This window comes from Hemibagrus wyckioides, linkage group LG21 (genome assembly GCF_019097595.1).
Source record: "Hemibagrus wyckioides isolate EC202008001 linkage group LG21, SWU_Hwy_1.0, whole genome shotgun sequence".
Classification (NCBI taxonomy): Eukaryota; Metazoa; Chordata; class Actinopteri; order Siluriformes; family Bagridae; genus Hemibagrus; species Hemibagrus wyckioides.
In genome coordinates, this window is record NC_080730.1 from 11,690,297 (window position 1) to 11,707,920 (window position 17,624).

The following is a 17,624-nucleotide window of genomic DNA, read 5'->3' on the forward strand; positions in this document are numbered from 1 at the left end:
TGCCTCAAACCTCCAGGGTTGGGGGCTCGAGTCCCACCACCACACATACACTATATTGTCAAAAGTTTTGGGACATCCCTCCAAATCATCACCAGTGCACAAAGCAAGGCCCATCAAGACATGGATGAGTGAATTTGGTCTGGTCAGAGTCCTGACCTCAACCTGATAGAACACCTTTGGGATGAAATAGAGCAGAGAGCAGGCCAAAACTGGGACGTCTGCCTTCACATGCACATGAATGTAATATGGAGTTGGCCCACCCTTTGCAGCTAAAACAGCGTCAACTCTTCTGGGAAGGCTTTCCACAAGGTTTAAACGTGTATTTATGGGAATTTCTGACCATTCCTCTAGAAGTGCATTTGTGAGGTCAGGCACTGATGTTGGACGAGAAGGCCTGGCTCACAGTCACTGGTGTGCAGTCATGTTGGAACAGGAAGGGGCCATCTCCAAACTGTTCCCACAAAGTTGGGAGCATAAAATTGTCCAAAATGTCTTGGTATGCTGAAGCATTAAGAGTTCCTTTCACTGGAACTAAGGGGCCAAGCCCAACCCCTTAATTCAATGATTTGGAGGGGTGTTCCCAAACCTTTGGCAATATAGTGTATGTGTGGGCAGTTTGCATGCTCTCCCCGTGCCTTGGGGGCTACTCTGGCTTTCTCCCCCAGTCCAAAGACATACACTGTTGACTGACTGGCATCTTTAAACTGTCTGTAGTGATAAAGTTTAAAAGTTTGCAAGTACAAATCCCAAAACCACCAAGCTGCCACTGCAGGGCCCTTAACCCTCAACTGCTCAGTTGTATAAATTAGATAAATGTGTCGCTCTGGATAAGGGTGTCTGCTGAAATGCCTTAAATGTAAAATCCTGTCCAAGTGTACCCTGCCTTGTGCCCTGAGTCTCCTGGGATCTATTTTCCCTGCAACCCAGTAGGATAAGCAATGTAGAGGATAGATGGATGCTCTTGTGGCCAAATGAGCGCACGTTCAACTTTTTGAATTTTTTTCCCGAAAGAGTGGATCTGGGATCCAGTGTGACCCTGCAGCAGCAACACACTAATGAGACGAAGGTTGTTTTTTAAAACTACTAGTGCAAATTCCTTTGGGTTGGTAGATAGATTTTTCATTGTTCAAACAAGCATCACAGACAAATAAAATCAAGTATTCTCATAATATCCACTGAAAGGTGGGCTTCCATTCTATGACATTATCTCTGAAACATTGCATCTTTAGATTTCAGTGTACATTGTAGAGTTTTCTTTTTATCTTTGCTGCTGTGGTGGCAATTTATATCCAACAACAAAGATTTTTAGACTGACAGTATTGTTACTGAACCAGAATCAGGATGTATTTCTTGTTAAAGATTTTTGAGCATTTTTTCAATTTGTGGTGGACAAGTGTGTCTGTCTGATGGCATAAATGTATGTAAATGCTCAAATACTCAGAATATTCACTTTTTATGAAAGTTTGCCAACTAGCTACAGACTATCTGACTACATGACTAACCCTTTCAAAATGATGGAAATTCCATAAAACACATTTAATGAAATCATATTACCAAGTTTAAGGGCTTTATGGATTTAGTGATATGACACACATATATATATATATATATATATATATATATATATATGTATATATATAGTGGCTCTCACGTTCTCAGCAGCACTGTTTACAATGATCAGGACAGGGAGATAGTAACTTGTCCTTATGGTTTCTTCAGCTATTATTCCTTTATTCATGGTGGTAGGTGGTAAACTTTTCTTACCGTCTTTCACATAGTTTGAAGTGTTTCTTAAGCCTGTTAGAAGAGTCTTTGCAAGTACTCTTACATACACTATATTGCCAAAAGTTTTGGGACACCCCTCCAAATCATTGAATTCAGGGGTTGGGCTTGGCCCCTTAGTTCCAGTTAAAGGAACTCTTTAGCTTCAGCATACCAAGACATTTTGGACAATTTCATGCTCTCATTTTGGACAATTTCATGGGGATGACCCCTTCCTGTTCCAACATGACTGCACACCAGTGCACAAAGCAAGGCCCATAAAGACATGGATGAGTGAATTTGGTGTGGAGGAACTTGACTGGCCTGCACAGAGTCCTGACCTCAACCCAATAGAACACCTTTGGTATGATTTAGAGCGGAGACTGTGAGCCAGGCCTTCTTGTCCAATGGAATGGTCAAAAACTCCCATAAACACACTCCTAAACTTTGTGGAAATCCTTCCCACAAGAGCTGAAGCTGCTATAGCTGCAAAGGGTGGGCCAACTCCATATTAAATACATGTGCATGTAAAGACAGACGCCCCAGTTTTGGCCTGGCTTGCAGTCTCTCTGACATTCAACATGCAGGAGGACTGTGCTGTGCCTGGTTATAAAATCCCACCATTGTGAGTGTGGTGAATGCACCTGGAAATGCAAGAGCAGTACTAGAACTCGGTAGTGTCTGTGCAACAAGCCCACTGAATTACTTATTTGTTCTTATATAGCATCATAATAAAGTGTGAGGGGGAAAATATAAATAAAAATAGAATAATAAAAATAAAATAAATATATGGATATTTATGCACAAACAGAAGTCCAAGAAGTGACATCATCTTGAAAAATGTTGTCCCTCTCTCGGTCTCCTATTATACTAACAGGATCCTTACTGGGTTTTATTTTTTTTTAAATCTCAAAACTGCTGCTGTCACTCCAGCTAAAATACCAGCCTTGATCCTAAGAGCTTTGGGATACAACCAGGGGAATATGTTAATAATTACTCCACGACAAAATGGCTGCATTGCAAATCATGAACTGTTGAATGCAGAACTGCACGCAATTATATGACTTTTATTTTGTTGTGTAAGGTTCTCAGCCGGAAGTTGCTCCGAAGTTGCGCGTGCACACGTTTTGGAAATCTCGTGGGTGATTTTTGTTTCGGCTTAAAAAAGTAAAAAAGACGCTCTGTTTTAAATACTTTATTTTTATTTTTATTTTATTTTGTAAGCTCCTGTCGAGTGAGCACCTGTAGTAAGGAGCTGAGAGGAGCAGCATGGTTCGGGCAAGACGGTATGTAGAGTTAAAGGGTTAGAAGTTTGATATCCTGCATGAAATATCGGTATAAATATAATGTTTTTGATTAAAAAAAATATTGTGCTAATAATAATACTGAAGATACATAACACACTTCATATAAAATGCTCATGCGTTATTTTGTGAGTGTTGTTATAAAGGCCATGATCAAAATCGCAGAGTAAAGCACTAGGTAGTCAGAATGAACACACTACCACTGACACACCACACCTAGCACACAGTGTTTAGGGATACATGTACATCCTAATAATAGTAATAATAATAAAACAAAGTACTCTGCGGCTCTTGTGGGTTGTTCCTGGTCTGCAGTGGTCAGTATCTATCAAGGAAGGAACAGTGGTGAACCGGAGACAGGGTCATGGGTGGTCAAGGCTCACTGATGCACATGGGGAGCGAAGGCTGGCCCCGTGTGGTCCGATCCAACAGATGAGCTACTGTTGCTCAAAAAGAAGTTAATGTTGGTTCTGATAGAAAGGTGTCAGAATACATGGTGAATCACAGTTTGTTGAGTATGGGGCTGGATAGACGCAGACCAGTCAGGGTGTCCATGCTGACCCCTGTGCATTGCTGAAAGTGGCAACAATGGGCACGTGAGCATCAGAACTGGACCACGGATCATTGGAAGAAGGTGCCCTGGTATGATGAATCACGTTTTCTTTTACATCATGTGGATGGCCGGGTGCGTGTGCGTCACTTACCTGGGGAACACATGGCACCAGGATGCACTATAGGAAGAAGGCAAACTGGCGGAGGCAGTGTCATGCTTTCTGCAATGTTCTGCTGGGAAACCTTGGGTCCTGCCTTCCTTGTGGATGTTACTTTGACACGTACCACCTACCTAAGCGTTGTTACAGACCATGTACACCCTTTCATGGAAACAGTATTCCCTGACGGCTGTGGCCTCTTTCAGCAGGATGATGCACCGTGTCACAAAGCAAAAAATGGTTCAGAAATGGTTTGATGAGCACAAAAACGAGTTTGAGGTGTTGACTTGGCCTCCAAATTCCCCAGATCTCAATCCAATCGATCATCTGTAGGAAGTGCTGGTCAAACAAGTCCGATCCTTGAAGGATCAGTACGTAGTGAAATGATTCAACGTTCCTCCAGGACCCTGGTGCTACATAAAGACACAGGGCTAAGGGCTAATAGTGACATTAACCAGATTCAAAGTTCATGTGTGCAAGCTTACAGACAGTACAATACACTACAAGACAGATACATAAAATAGCGCTGACCAGTATACAGACCGTTATGCTATTCAGTGTGATGGGATAGAATCATTTTGTCATCATATGGACCTGTTCCACATGCCATAATCTTGGTTTATTTTGTCTTTTCTCCCGGCAGAGTCGTGCGAAGACCCAAAGCAAATAAGGTAGAAGAGTATGACAGCGATGATTCTGCCTGCTATAGAAATGAGGCAGTTCCAGATAAGGTAAGATTCTCAGTTATTTGTGGATAAACGTGTTGCTCTGTGTGTATTTTGTAACATCATTATTTTAACTTAACACTGCTTTGTGTTTGTCTCATCAGACATCATCCAAGAGTGTGCAGGATGAAATAGAGCATTTCCACAGAGCAAAAATCTCAGTGAGTTGCTTTTTCATGCTGATTTGTTGCACATTGTTTTATTGTCAGAAATATGACCAGTGCTGACAGTCTGGTTTTATACTTGCAGAAACTTTTGGCTCAAGGCATACAGCCGGACAGTGAGCAGGAAGATGAAGCCGACGAGGTGATAATCTTCTGCTGTTTATTAAAATTTGTTCAGAATGTAGTGAGTCATATTTTAAGATGTGTAGCAATGTTCTGTGATCATTCGTGGTGTGTTCAGGAAGAGGTGATGCCCCTGACCCTTGAGGATTCAGATGATGAAGAGGACAATAGCAGCAATGAAGAACAAGAAGAGACTGATATGGAGAGTGATCTAGAAGGAAAAAGGGATGATGGTAAGTTATTATCGTTCATTAGGTGATTTGTAACATTCACTCTTTTAATTTTTTCATTCATTTTAATTATGTATTGTTTTCAGACAGATTACTAATACATTTTTTTTCCCTGTTTCAATTCACTAGATCTGCCAAATGACATGGCCTGGGGGAGGAAGAAGAAGATGTACTATGACTCTGATTATACCACAAAAAGTATGGACACACATTGGTCTTGATCTTGTAGTTTTCTGAAGCCGGATTTGAAAATGCTGATTATTGATCGGTTTGTAGAAGGGAAGCAGTTGGAGGAGATAGAAGCAGAGGACAAGGAGGAAGAAGAGGAAGCCAAAAACATTCAGAAACGACTAGCGGCCAACCTCAGTGAGGATGACTACGATTTAAACCTGCTCCAGGTAGACTTCATTTGCAGCCTTAATTGGATCTGTGTTGCTTAGGATGTAGCACCCAGTTCCCGGAGATAAACACCGCTTATCCTTTTCATGATCCATCAAATGGATTTTTTTCCTCGTGTCGTCTCAAGAGCTGCGTCTGAAATGATGTACTACGCTCTGTGCATTTACACTATGCGCTGTGTGTACTCTCTATGAATTTTAGGGTCATTTAGGGTTTTTATTTATTTTGCCTTGTTTACCGAAGTGCCGTTGGCCATCTTGAAAAGTTTTTCTCATTCGCTGTCAGTGCCTGGTAGCTCCTCTCCTCTTTGGCTACGTAAGCAAAGCTGCAAGCATTGAGTCCATGAAGTGTCCAACATTCCACACTTTTCAGTTTTTTAGTCTTTTTCAGTTGAATAAATGCATCATCCTGGTCATTTTCATTGTGAACCCACTATTTTTAAACTATTTTTACTACAAAAAAAAATTGGGACACACCATGGGAGTTTTTTGCTCACTACTTTAGCCACTTACTTGCTAATGCTACATCTACTGTAGAGCTGTTTTGTCTATTGTTGACTTTTTTATTCTCAACATATCATCAACAGCCTCCAAATTTGAACCTAGCCATCTGTGACAGGGAAACCAGGAGAGCAGAATTGGCCATGCTGTCATGGGGAGGAGTGACTAGTCAGTCAAAGCTACACTGACCACTCATGTACAGATGTGAGCTCATGTACGCAGAAGAGTGTGTACAGCTGTGTGTGTCCAAGAGGATGCACATGCCAGGATTTCCCAGCTGTTCTGTGCAGGGGAGGGTTAGCTAGCTGTGAGAGAGATGGTAAAAGACTTATTGAGACCAAAGTGTGAGAAAAATGGCATAAATGTAGTTCACAGGGTTTGGAAGTTGATAGTAGATTAACCATTGATCTTTTGTTGAGAATTTCTTGATCTTTTCTACCGTCATAGCCATATCCAGTGTGCAATATACAGTGAGATGAAATAATTTTTGACAAGTGGAACAGGAAGTATTCAAAGAAAGACATGGGGCCAAGTGTAAATTGTCCATTCACAAAAAAGCATTTTCATAACAGTAAGACATTAATGTAAACAGGCTGGGTCGGTTTCCTGCTCGGGAATCAAAGCCTGCAGTAGTAAGAGGGTGTGATCCTGACGCTGGACCCCCAGGGACAATCTATAACTAGAATATATTTAGTAAAAACTCTAGTAAAAGAAACCCAAGACAAATGATGTTTAATGTGCACTCCTGCAATTAATTAGTATATTTCGAGTGCTGTAAACCATTTACATCATAATTGATTTAAAGTGTCGGTGCAGTAGGCTGGCGGGAGCAACTTGGATCCCAGGGTCATGTGTAAAGGGAGGACTTGTGCAAGGTTCAGAAGACCGACAGCCTGGGGGTAGAAGCAAAAAATGACAGAAAATTAAAATAGCTTATATATAGTCAAAGTGATCTAGGATTTCTTATTATAAGATTAGAAGAACCAAACATAAAATTACTAAGGCTATTTCTAGACATAACATTTTACTATTAAAAGTAACGTTACTATTTATTATTACGATTTAAGCTTTACTTTTTTGTTCTATAGACAGATTATTTGGCTAATTTTAACTATTAACTGCTAGAAAAAAGCAAAAAATAATCTTGTAATAGAATACGAAAATTTAATCTTAAAATAGTAGAATATGTCTTCAAAAAGGTTTAATAATCTTATAATAAGAAATAGTCTATAATAATCTTATAATAAGAAATTTGACTTAATTCAAGATATCACTTGCTAATGTCATTTTTATGACTGTGAAATGTCATTTCTTTACTGGGTGATACTTCTGTCAGGTGGCAGAGGGGCAGATAAATTCTGGGTTTGTGGTGAAAGGATTATTGTTGTTAATAATGATAATAATAATAATTCTGTATCTTACATGCTGCATCCATCAGACCCCATAAATAAGTTATCAGAATGAGCACATTGATCCAAACCAATTATTTTATTACAGCTGAGAGAACAAATGTCAGAGCAGTGCTGACAGTTGAATCCACTAGTTGAATATGATGTATTATCTCTGGGCTTTCAGGACTTTGCAGGTGAAGTGGAAGCTGAGAAGACTGAAAAGGTGGAAGAGAAGGAGCAGAGGATCATTAAAGACCTAGACACAATGTCCCAGAAAGAGAAGCTCAAACTGCTGAAGAAGGAGAGTCCAGAGCTCCTGGAACTTATTCAGGATTTCAAGGCTAAGGTATTGTTCTGTAGTAGTTTAAATGAATTCTAGATTAATTATATGATCCTTTGCTCTAGTTTGTTTTGTATATAAAGTATGGCATAGTTTATTAAAGACTGTTGCCCTTTTTATTCCACTTAATTGCATATAGCTGACAGAACTGCAAGATGAGATACAGCCCATTGTGCAGATGATAAAAGATGGACAGATTCCACCAGGAAAGGTAAGCTGGTGTCTTAAGCAGAAACTGATGAGATGGTCAGCTGAGTCTGGGATATAATTTCCCATAAGTGTTCATATTAAATGCTTTTGTTTCCCTGTGGTTTGGTTTTCCTTTGAGCATCCAGACATTTTGCATATAATCCTTTGGGCAAACCTTTCATCAGGTCAGGTTATACACTGCCTCTAAAGGCAAGTAGCTTTGAGAAACACATGCACTGTTTATTATTAGTATTAATAAATATGACCTAAATAGACAGGTAAGGTTTTTGTATACCACCCAAGGTCACTTTAGGGAGGAATGAATACATACAGCTGCTATTTCCTTTAACACCTATTTTGTTTTCTTTCCTAGGGGACAAATTACCTCATGACGAAGCAGCAACTTTATCTGAAGTAAATATTATTGTAATATAATCTAATAAAATAATGCGACGTGTATGTGTGTATATATATATATATATATATATATAATATTGTAAATATATATATATATATATATATAATATTGTAAATATATAATTTTTACAATTTACTTAAATGTCTTCACAGAATCATAATTTGCTCTATTCCCCCCCCAGCTATTGCACAAACATTAGTTTTTATTTAGTGTTAAAAGCCAAGAGAATTCCAGCACATAACCATCCAGTGATTGAGAGACTGGTGACCTACAGAAATGTAAGTTGTTCTTTATTTGATCGTTTTAATTTTTTGTCAAGTATTATGATCATTCTTGCTTATTTTGTTGTTTATTTAACATATTTGCTTTCGTAGTTAATCAATGAACTAGGAGCTGTTGATGCCAAACTCTCCCCTCAACTGCGCCAGCTGCTTACTGAAGGCCAGGGCAAGAGAGCACCTAAAAAAACACACAGCAGCAAAAAAGACAAGCTTGAGGCAAGAATTTTCTTTTCCTATATAGGGTTGGTATTGAATTGTCAGTAATAAATGCCAGCTTGACTTTCTTATGTCTTCATAGATATCAAAGGTGACAGCTGTGCAGGAGGCTGAAGTGTCCGACTCGGATGAAGAGGCAGCCCTGCTATTCTACAAAGGTGTAGAGGAGAGACTGAAGCTAAAGAGAAAGAACAAGAGGCTGCCAGAACAAGAGGATGGGTGAGAGATTGAGAATGATGATCACTTTGTTATTACAAGATTAAGTAGGGTCAAAGACCTCACTGACGTGTACCTTGGGACTCTTATTGTGTCTAGGTTAATGATGGAGCAGCAGGACTTTGAAGAAGAAGAGATGGATGGAGAGGCTAAAAGGGGCATTACTTACCAGGTACAGTGAAACTGACTGTGGAAGAGAAACAGCCCCTGTGTGGCCCTTGATTTAACATTCAGATATTTCCTTTTTTCGAATCAAAAATGCTTGATTTTGCTGCATTTTTCTTGAGGAAACTCCTTGAATTAGTGAAATTGCAAGCAACAGATTCTTCTGTTAAACTCCGTGAAGACATGTAATTATTTTAAGTTAGCTTAACTCCGGTTCAACGAAAATTCAACAGTAATTAAAGTAATTTAGAGTTTCCTTAATTTTGTATTTAATTCTGCCATCACATTAACAAAGCAGAGGTGTAGTGATGCACTAAAATCAAATGCAATTAATCAGGTAAATGATGAATTCCATGCAGGTATTGAATATTTTTTACCTGTTTGGTGGTTGTATATCTGAAACTATCAATACATATTGAGACTTGGACATGAGTGAGGTTCCAGTACATTTCCATCACTGTAAGTAGTGGTGAGTGGATGCTACTTTTCAGATTTAGGACATTTGTTTACAAGACCTCTACAAGACCATAACACTCCAACCTTAAACTGATGCACTGCTACCTGCTCCCTGAGCACAATTTTATACATTGTTTATAATTAAAAGACGAAACTACATTATGCTATAAACAATAAATGTACATTTTATTTCAAATATTTGCCATGTGTGTTTTGTTTTTTTTTTTTGCTTGCATAGATGGCCAAGAACAAAGGACTCACTCCAAAGAGGAAGAAAATTGACCGCAATCCCAGAGTCAAACACAGGGAGAAATTCAGACGGGCCAAGATTCGTAGGAAGGGTCAGGTATGAGATAACACAAGATCTCACTGAAGTGTGTGACATGATTATAGTCTAATTCTGAAAATGAGCTGATCTCTCCATCTGTTTCAGGTTCATGAGGTTCGTCGTGAGGAGACTAGATACAGTGGAGAGCTATCTGGAATTCGTGCTGGAATTAAAAAGGGCACTAAGCTCAAGTGATCTATCAGTTTTATCAAAAATGAAAACTGTTCAGTTCGGGTAAAAACAGATGTTTATTTGTGAATCATTTGTTACAATGTGCACATCCAGGAAATAAAAAAAAAAATCAGTTCTCAAAGTTGGTTTATCAAACAGCAGTGATTATAGTGCCACTTTAATGATGTCTGGATTGATTATATTCTCTTCCCCTGCTGTCTGGAAAAAGTAAAACCCTTGATCTCAGCCAAAAACACACTAGAAATTAAACTTTTTTTTTTTTTTTAAAAAGCACAAACCTGCACATTGACCCTACATGCCAAAGAGCACAAAGTGTGCATGGGGAATAAGCATGCTTAGGAATGTTTTTTCATCTAGTTGGTGGCAGTCAGATTTTTACGCTATTCTGAACAGTTACCATCTTGAAACTGCAGTTTATTCTAATTTTACTGTGAATTAAAAGGCATGTATGAAGGTCATGGGGAGGCTGTCGCTAGTTTGAGACTGTAAGCACATCACATGCGACACTGTTGCCAAACTGGGAGCAAAGTAAACTCAGTAAAAGTTACCTTTTCCTTGGGCAAAAAGGTTCATATGTATGGATACTTTTGCGACACTGTATTTTAAGTGAACGACTGAGATATGAGGTGGCCAACACACTTCTAACCTTTTTGGTTTATAAACTGAATGTGTGCATGTGACAAATTCTGAACAATCTTCTCTTCAATTTCAACTTCTCTCTGAGCTTCCTCGTCTGTCAGGACCAGCTCTTTCTGTGAGTCTTTAGTCACGACTACGACGTATCCATGCCGTGTGTCCAGGACGTTGGCCACAACTGCTTGATGATTGTAGGTGTCTAAGGCACAACGAGCTCGCTCCAAGAGGATGGACGGATCTGTTTCCAGCTTGAACGAAATAACAAACGCTTTTGGGGCCCAGTCCTTCACTAGTGGTTTAAGAATTTTGGGTACCATTTTCATGCTAATCTGAAAGATCACAATCTCTGGTTAGAAATGTAAAGCTTAGCAGATGTGATAATGGGACAAACATTTTTGTGATTCTTTACCTGTAAAGGTCCGTTGGAGGACTGGATTTTGTGCTCCGGCATTTCAGAAGCTGGGATATAGAAATCAGAAACAGCCGCAGCCAAATAAAACATGGCTTTGGAACCTGGAATATATAAATATAATGTAGTTTAACTTCAATTTTGAACTTTACACTCATAAAAAGGGTACTACATTATCTTTCCATGTCGCTGGACTACACTTTTGTAAAATTTTACTGGATTACAGCTTGACTTTATTGGGAAACCTGTACATTCATGCAGTTATCTAGTCAGATAATCATGTGGCAGCAGAACCATGCAAAACAAAGAAACAAGTGCTATAGTTAATGTTATTAAACATCAGAAGGCGATACAAAGTGTGATCCCTGTGACTTTAACCTTGGTAGGGAAGTTGGTGCCAAATAGGCTGGTTTCCTGGGATTTTCTCACACTACAGTCTCTAGAGTTTACACAGAGCTTGTCCTCCCCTCTCTTACCCATACCTACATACCTATTGAACTGAGAGCTTGTGCTGCAGCTTTGAGAAGGTGGAGATACTCGGACAAAGTGCTGAACTCCACTGGAAGAAGTAAACCTGCAGATTTCACTTCCTGGTACCTCTTCAGGACCTTTGTGATGTTTGGCAGCTTTCTCTGATCCACTGTGACCAGACCAGCCCCTTCTAATGTCAGACAGTCCAGCAGATTGACCCCCGTGTAGAGGCGCGTGTACGGGTACAGAGAGCGGTGTCTGTGCAGGAAGATGACCGCATAACCCTGGGAGAGAAAATACTCTGCAGAGGAGGCTCCACGGCGCCCGCTGCTGAAGTTGTCTAGAAAGCGCACCGTCCTGGACTCGAGAGGTACCTTCGTGCCTCCTGAAGTGATGAGCACGACCATGCGACCTGCAGCTCCATGCTGCTCCGCAAACGCCGCCATCAAACTCCTGACCTCCTCTACATGAGCCGGGACAGCAAACTCCTCACTCAGGCTGCCTGCTGCTGCAGGGTCACTACCCGACATGGTGTTCCACCTGCAGTGTAAAGTCACAGGGCTGTGGACACTCCAACACTCCACATACACACCTTCACTGCTCACACTCACTCTTCTGAATACACGTAAACAAACTAGCAGGCTGGACTGTTTTTACTAATGATCTAAAGATAAATTTTAACATCTAACACGATTATTTTATATATAATTATCTTACTTTGTGTGAGCACGTGCTACCGGACCACCAAAAACTAAATGTCAGAGGATTTTAAACTTTTGTTTAAAAGGTGACCGCAACTCGACTTCCTTGTAGACCGCGCATGCGCGAGTTCTCCTGACCTGATTGGATCAACGTGTGCAGGCGAACAGACAAGTTCAAAATAAAAGTTCGTGTTCGTAGAACCTGAACACCTGTATTAGTCCTAGAAGTAAAGCGGTGTAAAGACATTGAAGATGAACCTGATGTTTGTGCATCTGAGTGTTTTTGAATCTGTACGGTTTGGAGTTAACATACTGCTCTGATTTACAGTATTCCTTATATACATGTTGGGGGCAGTGTTGTTCCAATAAAATGTAACTAAAAAAGTCCCCTCCTCTACATTTTATATATATATATTTTTTTATATATTTATATCTATCTGTCTGTCTGTCTGTGTGTGTGTGTGTGTGTGTGTGTGTGTGTGTTTGTTTGTGTGTGTGTGTATTTATATATACACATACACACCACACACATCCCCAACACTCAGCTCCAAACCCTAGTAGGACTTGGTAAGGTCATATCCCCCCACTCCCCTCCCAAACCCCCTATTTCTTGGCTCTCAGAACAGCATCAATTCTTCATGGCATGGATTCTGCAAGGTGTGGAAACAGTGCTTTGAAATTTTCACATGATTGCATCACATAACTGTTGTACTTTTTGTGACTTTGTGCATGGCACATTATTATGCTGAAAGTAGCCATTATAAGATGGGTAAACTGAGGGCAAGGGATAAGCTTGCTCAACAGTAACACTCTGTGGCATTCACAAGGACACAATGTAAGTGAATGGATTCATGCTGTTGATGCCAAATTCTGACCCTATCATCTGCAAAACTTGAGACTGCTCAGCCCAGGCAACATTTATTTTTTCAGATTTTCCAGTTTGAGTGAGATTGTATATCTCAAGCAGTACATAGTAACACACCTAAACAGCACAGTAGAGGCTGGAATATATATATATATATATATATATATATATATATATATATATATATATATATACACAATACCAGGTTATTATTTAATATTTAATAACAGTACCCCTAATATATATATATATATATATATATATATATATATATATATATATATATATATATATATATATTACAGTTTGGATTAAACCCATTCAAATCGAGTGACCTGTCATATATGATAATAGCTATAGGAATTATAAAATAAATAGAATAATTCAGGGACCCCCTTCAAGTACCCCAGTTCTACTGCACACAATACAATAGCACCCATTCTGTAGTGCAAGAAAAAAACATTTGCCCAATGTCAAATTGATTTTTATACCTTGATGCAAACAAATACATTGTTGAAAAGGACAGTTCTTGATCGCATTGAATTTTTAAGACATTTTGCGCACCGTCAGAGTAAACTCATTTGGAACTAATTTCCTCGCGCACTGGTACAGTGCTCCGTTGTGCGGCTGAAGCACAAAAAGTAGTTCCAGATTTTTGAGAGCGGAGCAAGCGCAAGGGCCCGGATGTTAGCTGTCCAGAGAAAGACGAACGGGAAAGACACGGGAGAGGCGGAGAGGCGGAGGGGAGACACGGACAAACCGGTAGAGGGACAGCTAGGCTCGAACCTGTGATAAACCTACACAGCTCACTCACTTTTTGACGAAGAGAGAGGAAGATTGTTTTTTTTTTTTTACCGAAAAGGAAGGGGAGGGGACAGTTAACTTTGACTAACCTGGACTGCTCTGCTCAACAGGACACCCGTCTCTGAAATCCCCGGGTAAGTGCGAGCTAGCTAACGTTAGCTACCGCGGGTTCAAGTTGAAGTGAGGCCCGTGAAATGGACGACTTTTACTTGGGGGCGTGTTGCAGCGAGGCTGTGGGGATTCACTGAGCACACAGGCCTGCTTCGCTAACACGCGTCATGATGTGGATTAGGGCAGACGTAGACAGCCGTAAGAAGCAGACAGTTGTGCAGAACTTTGGTTGGTAACTAGCTAGTTAGCAACAAACCAGATGTCAACTAGCTGGCAGGCGGCACGGGAACTAGCGCGCTAACGCTAAAGTCTGCGCGAGCTCCAGCTAACTTTCAGATGTGAAGCGAGCTGACTCGTTACCCCCAAACTTGTACGGAAAGCTGTCAAGCCTGACATTGTGCCATTTTGCGGGAAATGGTTTGAAGCATAAACGCTCTCTCCGGCTGTACAGCACTGCTAGCTTTAGGTACAAGGTTAAAGGCCGGATCTGAACTATTTTGACTAACGTTATAACCTTTCTGTGGCTCTACTCTGTCACGAAGCAGTTGCGTGACTACACTTTGCTGATGGCGTACTAACCTAGCCACATGGCTAACTCGCTAACTGCATTACCTACACAATCCTGCGAAAAAATCTCATCCAGGATTAAAGAACATTTTACCAGCGTTTCCCCAGACACCACTAGTAGACCTGGACCTGCTTGGTGTAATGAGATGCCACATTGTTGTGTTTTGTCTCTTTGACAGGCAGAAATGTCACCAGTGTGCTGAAGCTGATTTGGCGCTTGAGTAGTTTGAACATTTTGGAAAAAATCTTACTTGTTAAAATCCTGGTGTCTGTCAGGACCAAGCCATTAAAACATAAAAATATATATCCTGCCTGCTTATCTTACCTACTCTAATCCCTTGAGTGTCCAATCAATAGATTTAATTCATCATTTCCCTGTAATGCAGCGTGTCTTTAAGGAGTTTGCTCTGAATTTGACTTCTCTTTATCTTCTTTTATTGTTTCCTGTGTTTTTTCTCTCTGATCTGTTGCATATTGTATTTGTGTATAGACACATTATTATAGTTATAATCTGCTGTAAAATGCCCGCCATCTGTCAGTGATGGGATTTCCCCTAATCTGTCTACAGAATATACTCCCAGTGCTTGTTAGGTGATATAGGATAGTGAAGGGTTACCCTTTAACTGTAAAATAATTTCGGTGAACCCATCAGTACAGCTTTGTTATCGCAGAAATCCAGCTGTTTAAGTTTTAGACTCATTTTAAAAATGTATACATGCGCATTAGACTGTCCAGGAGCAGTCCAAGTTGACATTATTTATAGGAAACCCGTTCAGTTTAAATGAAATGGGCTATATGAATTTTAATCATGGTAGTTGTTTATTGCCACAAAGTCAGATACCACCTCGGATCACTCTTTGAGAATCACTGGTGTTGTGCACTTTTCAGGTTTTTTTGAATGGTCCGTCTTTAATCAGAAACTATTCGACATTTCAGAAATTTAAACGAGTGTCTATGATTTAAATGTACTAAATTGCTAGTAATTGCTTGTATTGTGTGTTAAAAGAAGCTGCTGTTATTTGTCCAGATAATGCTGATCCAGATGATTGTAAGTTCACAGTGAGGTATGCATGCCAAAGTGCATGCTCCACAAAAGGCTATGCATTGCACTGTGATGTGGTTAATTACAAGAGAATTTTGTAATCTAATGTCCCATTTGATTATTTCCTGCTTTGACAATAACACCTGAAGTACCGCATTTGCAAGTTTGTGTATTATTAGATGAGAGCTGGTTCCTCAATTAGAATAGCAAAGCATTTGTGAATGTGTGCGAGTAAAAATTTCAGACCTGTTTGTCTTTGAGTTGTAGACACTCCGAAAACAGAAAATGATCGAACCGCGGTTTACTTGTCTGAACATGCCTGGTAGTTTGTAGATTGAAATAGCTGTCTTCTATTGGGATAAGGGTGCATTAGTAGACGAGTATGCAGTGTTCACACCCTCTCCACTCACACCTGCCATTAACATGCGTCCTGGGTGATCGGATCACAAGTGGACAGCAGAGACACGTAGCGCTTCACGCCTGGCATTATGAATGTGTCTTCACTGACCGCTCAGATTTCATACATTGTCTTCATTCGAGCAGTCTTACACCACTGTTATTTATTAGGCACAAACGTCTCGCAGATCATATCTTGTACCTTTACAGGCAGTTTCCGAAGTTTTTGATTTTGTGGTCTTCTGCTGTGTTTATTTTCAGGTAGGAATGACCGATATCTCCTAACCGATTTCAAACTCAAAAATGAATGAGAAAAGAGATGACTGATGAAAGTATGAAAAGCAGATGCTTCTGTCTATACTGTTATTGCATTGTCTATTAGCCTAGTTGCAGAGGGCTCTACCGTTCAGCGTCTCACGATGATTACCTGTTTGATGGATTACGAAGGTGATGTGCCCAGATGTGTTCCAGACCACCTTAGAATGTGGGGCAAGTAATCACAGTTCATGTTTAATAGGCATTTACCCCCATTCACATCTGTGCTTAGCACTGACCCCAGTGACTTGAGTAGGTTACTCATTTCAATTTTGAAATCGAAGAGTAGCGAACACTACAAATTTATATTGATGGATCCTTCATTGTAATATTTTCCAATGACTGAAATAAATATTTATAGTGTTCCTGTTGTATTGAGAAATAAAGGGGTATATTTAACATAGGAAAAGCTGTTTGAAATGAATGAAGCAAGGAGAAGCATTCTGAGCATCTTGCGATCCAGTCTCCTTAATAGCTATTCTTTTAAATGGTTCAGAATGGGACCTGTAATAATTACCTTATGACTTACAGGTCAGGATGTGAGACAGGCTTTGTTGCAGCATTGTGTGCAGTTTGATTTCCCTTATGCCCAAAGGGTTCACAGTGGGTATCCTGCCTCTTAGCCTAAACATACCAGGAAACTGCTGGCATTTTGCATTCCTCCCACTCCATCTTCACTAAACGATGCCATAGGCTAGACACCAGATGGGATGGTTTCATATAGCTAGATTGTCTACTGCCTCTTCCCTTGATGCTTTGTCATTGTGTCTTTGGCGAGCTGTGCATATTGTGCTTAATGAGGTTTTTCAGATGTTCTACACAGTGTGCACTGTTATCTAGGGTTTCAGCACAAATCCTCCTAACCCTGTACATTTTCTTTTAATAAGTTAAATAATGAGATATTTTTCTACATTTACATCGTTAAGCCTTATAATCTCCTCTGTTTCCATCAGTTTGAATACATTTATAGTAAGTGAGAGAAGGGAAATTTATCTTGTCTGTGCATGTACAGACAAACTATATGGACAAAAGTATTAGGACACCTGACCATTACACCGATGGGGACATTAATGATATCACATTCTAAATGCATTAATATGGAGTAGGTGCCCACCCCACCCTCCCCGCCCCCCTGCAGCTGTAACAGCTTCCACTCTTCTGGTTCAGAAATTCCACAAGATTTTGGAATGTTTCTGTGG

The 17,624-nt window shown here is 40.0% G+C and overlaps 3 protein-coding genes across 4 annotated transcripts in view; 2 read left to right on the forward strand and 1 right to left on the reverse strand.

Moving 5' to 3' along the window:
• Positions 1-2,854: 2,854 nt before the first annotated feature.
• Positions 2,855-10,229, forward strand: utp3 (UTP3 small subunit processome component). Its single transcript, XM_058374049.1, has 16 exons — positions 2,855-3,047; positions 4,419-4,506; positions 4,605-4,661; positions 4,750-4,806; positions 4,906-5,020; positions 5,147-5,215; positions 5,294-5,415; positions 7,492-7,653; positions 7,787-7,858; positions 8,210-8,250; positions 8,436-8,532; positions 8,629-8,751; positions 8,834-8,970; positions 9,067-9,139; positions 9,827-9,934; positions 10,022-10,229. Exons 1-16 carry the CDS (start codon positions 3,031-3,033, stop codon positions 10,109-10,111), a joined length of 1,428 nt encoding a protein of 475 aa, XP_058230032.1. The 5' UTR covers positions 2,855-3,030; the 3' UTR covers positions 10,112-10,229.
• On the reverse strand, positions 10,146-12,567 carry ppcs (phosphopantothenoylcysteine synthetase). Of its 2 annotated transcripts, XM_058374051.1 has the most exons (4): positions 12,342-12,566; positions 11,644-12,164; positions 11,154-11,257; positions 10,146-11,073 (listed from the first exon to the last, which is right to left on the reverse strand). In XM_058374051.1, exons 2-4 carry the CDS (start codon positions 12,152-12,154, stop codon positions 10,750-10,752), a joined length of 939 nt encoding a protein of 312 aa, XP_058230034.1. In that variant the 5' UTR covers positions 12,155-12,164; positions 12,342-12,566; the 3' UTR covers positions 10,146-10,749. The 2 variants fall into 2 exon arrangements, with proteins under 2 accessions (XP_058230034.1, XP_058230033.1); XM_058374050.1 differs by having other exon boundaries at positions 11,644-12,567.
• A 1,308-nt stretch (positions 12,568-13,875) lies between these two features.
• Positions 13,876-17,624, forward strand: part of foxj3 (forkhead box J3) — an 82,619-nt gene continuing 78,870 nt past the window's right edge. Inside the window, exon 1 of the mRNA XM_058373678.1 lies at positions 13,876-14,128. The gene's annotated coding sequence lies outside the window, so the exon portion shown is untranslated. The remainder of the gene's footprint in view (positions 14,129-17,624) is intronic.

What these genes read in the sequence shown, in the direction of transcription:
- utp3 (XM_058374049.1), top strand. An exon ending in TCCACAGAGCAAAAATCTCA is followed by an intron (nt 4,662 to 4,749) that starts GTGAGTTGCTTT and finishes TTATACTTGCAG; the next exon opens with AAACTTTTGGCTCAAGGCAT. An exon ending in CTCTGATTATACCACAAAAA is followed by an intron (nt 5,216 to 5,293) that starts GTATGGACACAC and finishes ATCGGTTTGTAG; the next exon opens with AAGGGAAGCAGTTGGAGGAG.
- ppcs (XM_058374050.1), bottom strand. Translation starts at nt 12,154, where the DNA reads ATGTCGGGTAGTGACCCTGCAGCAGCAGGCAGCCTGAGTGAGGAGTTT. An exon ending in ACAAGCTCTCAGTTCAATAG is followed by an intron (nt 11,258 to 11,643) that starts GTATGTAGGTAT and finishes TATATATTCCAG; the next exon opens with GTTCCAAAGCCATGTTTTAT. An exon ending in CCTCCAACGGACCTTTACAG is followed by an intron (nt 11,074 to 11,153) that starts GTAAAGAATCAC and finishes GTGATCTTTCAG; the next exon opens with ATTAGCATGAAAATGGTACC.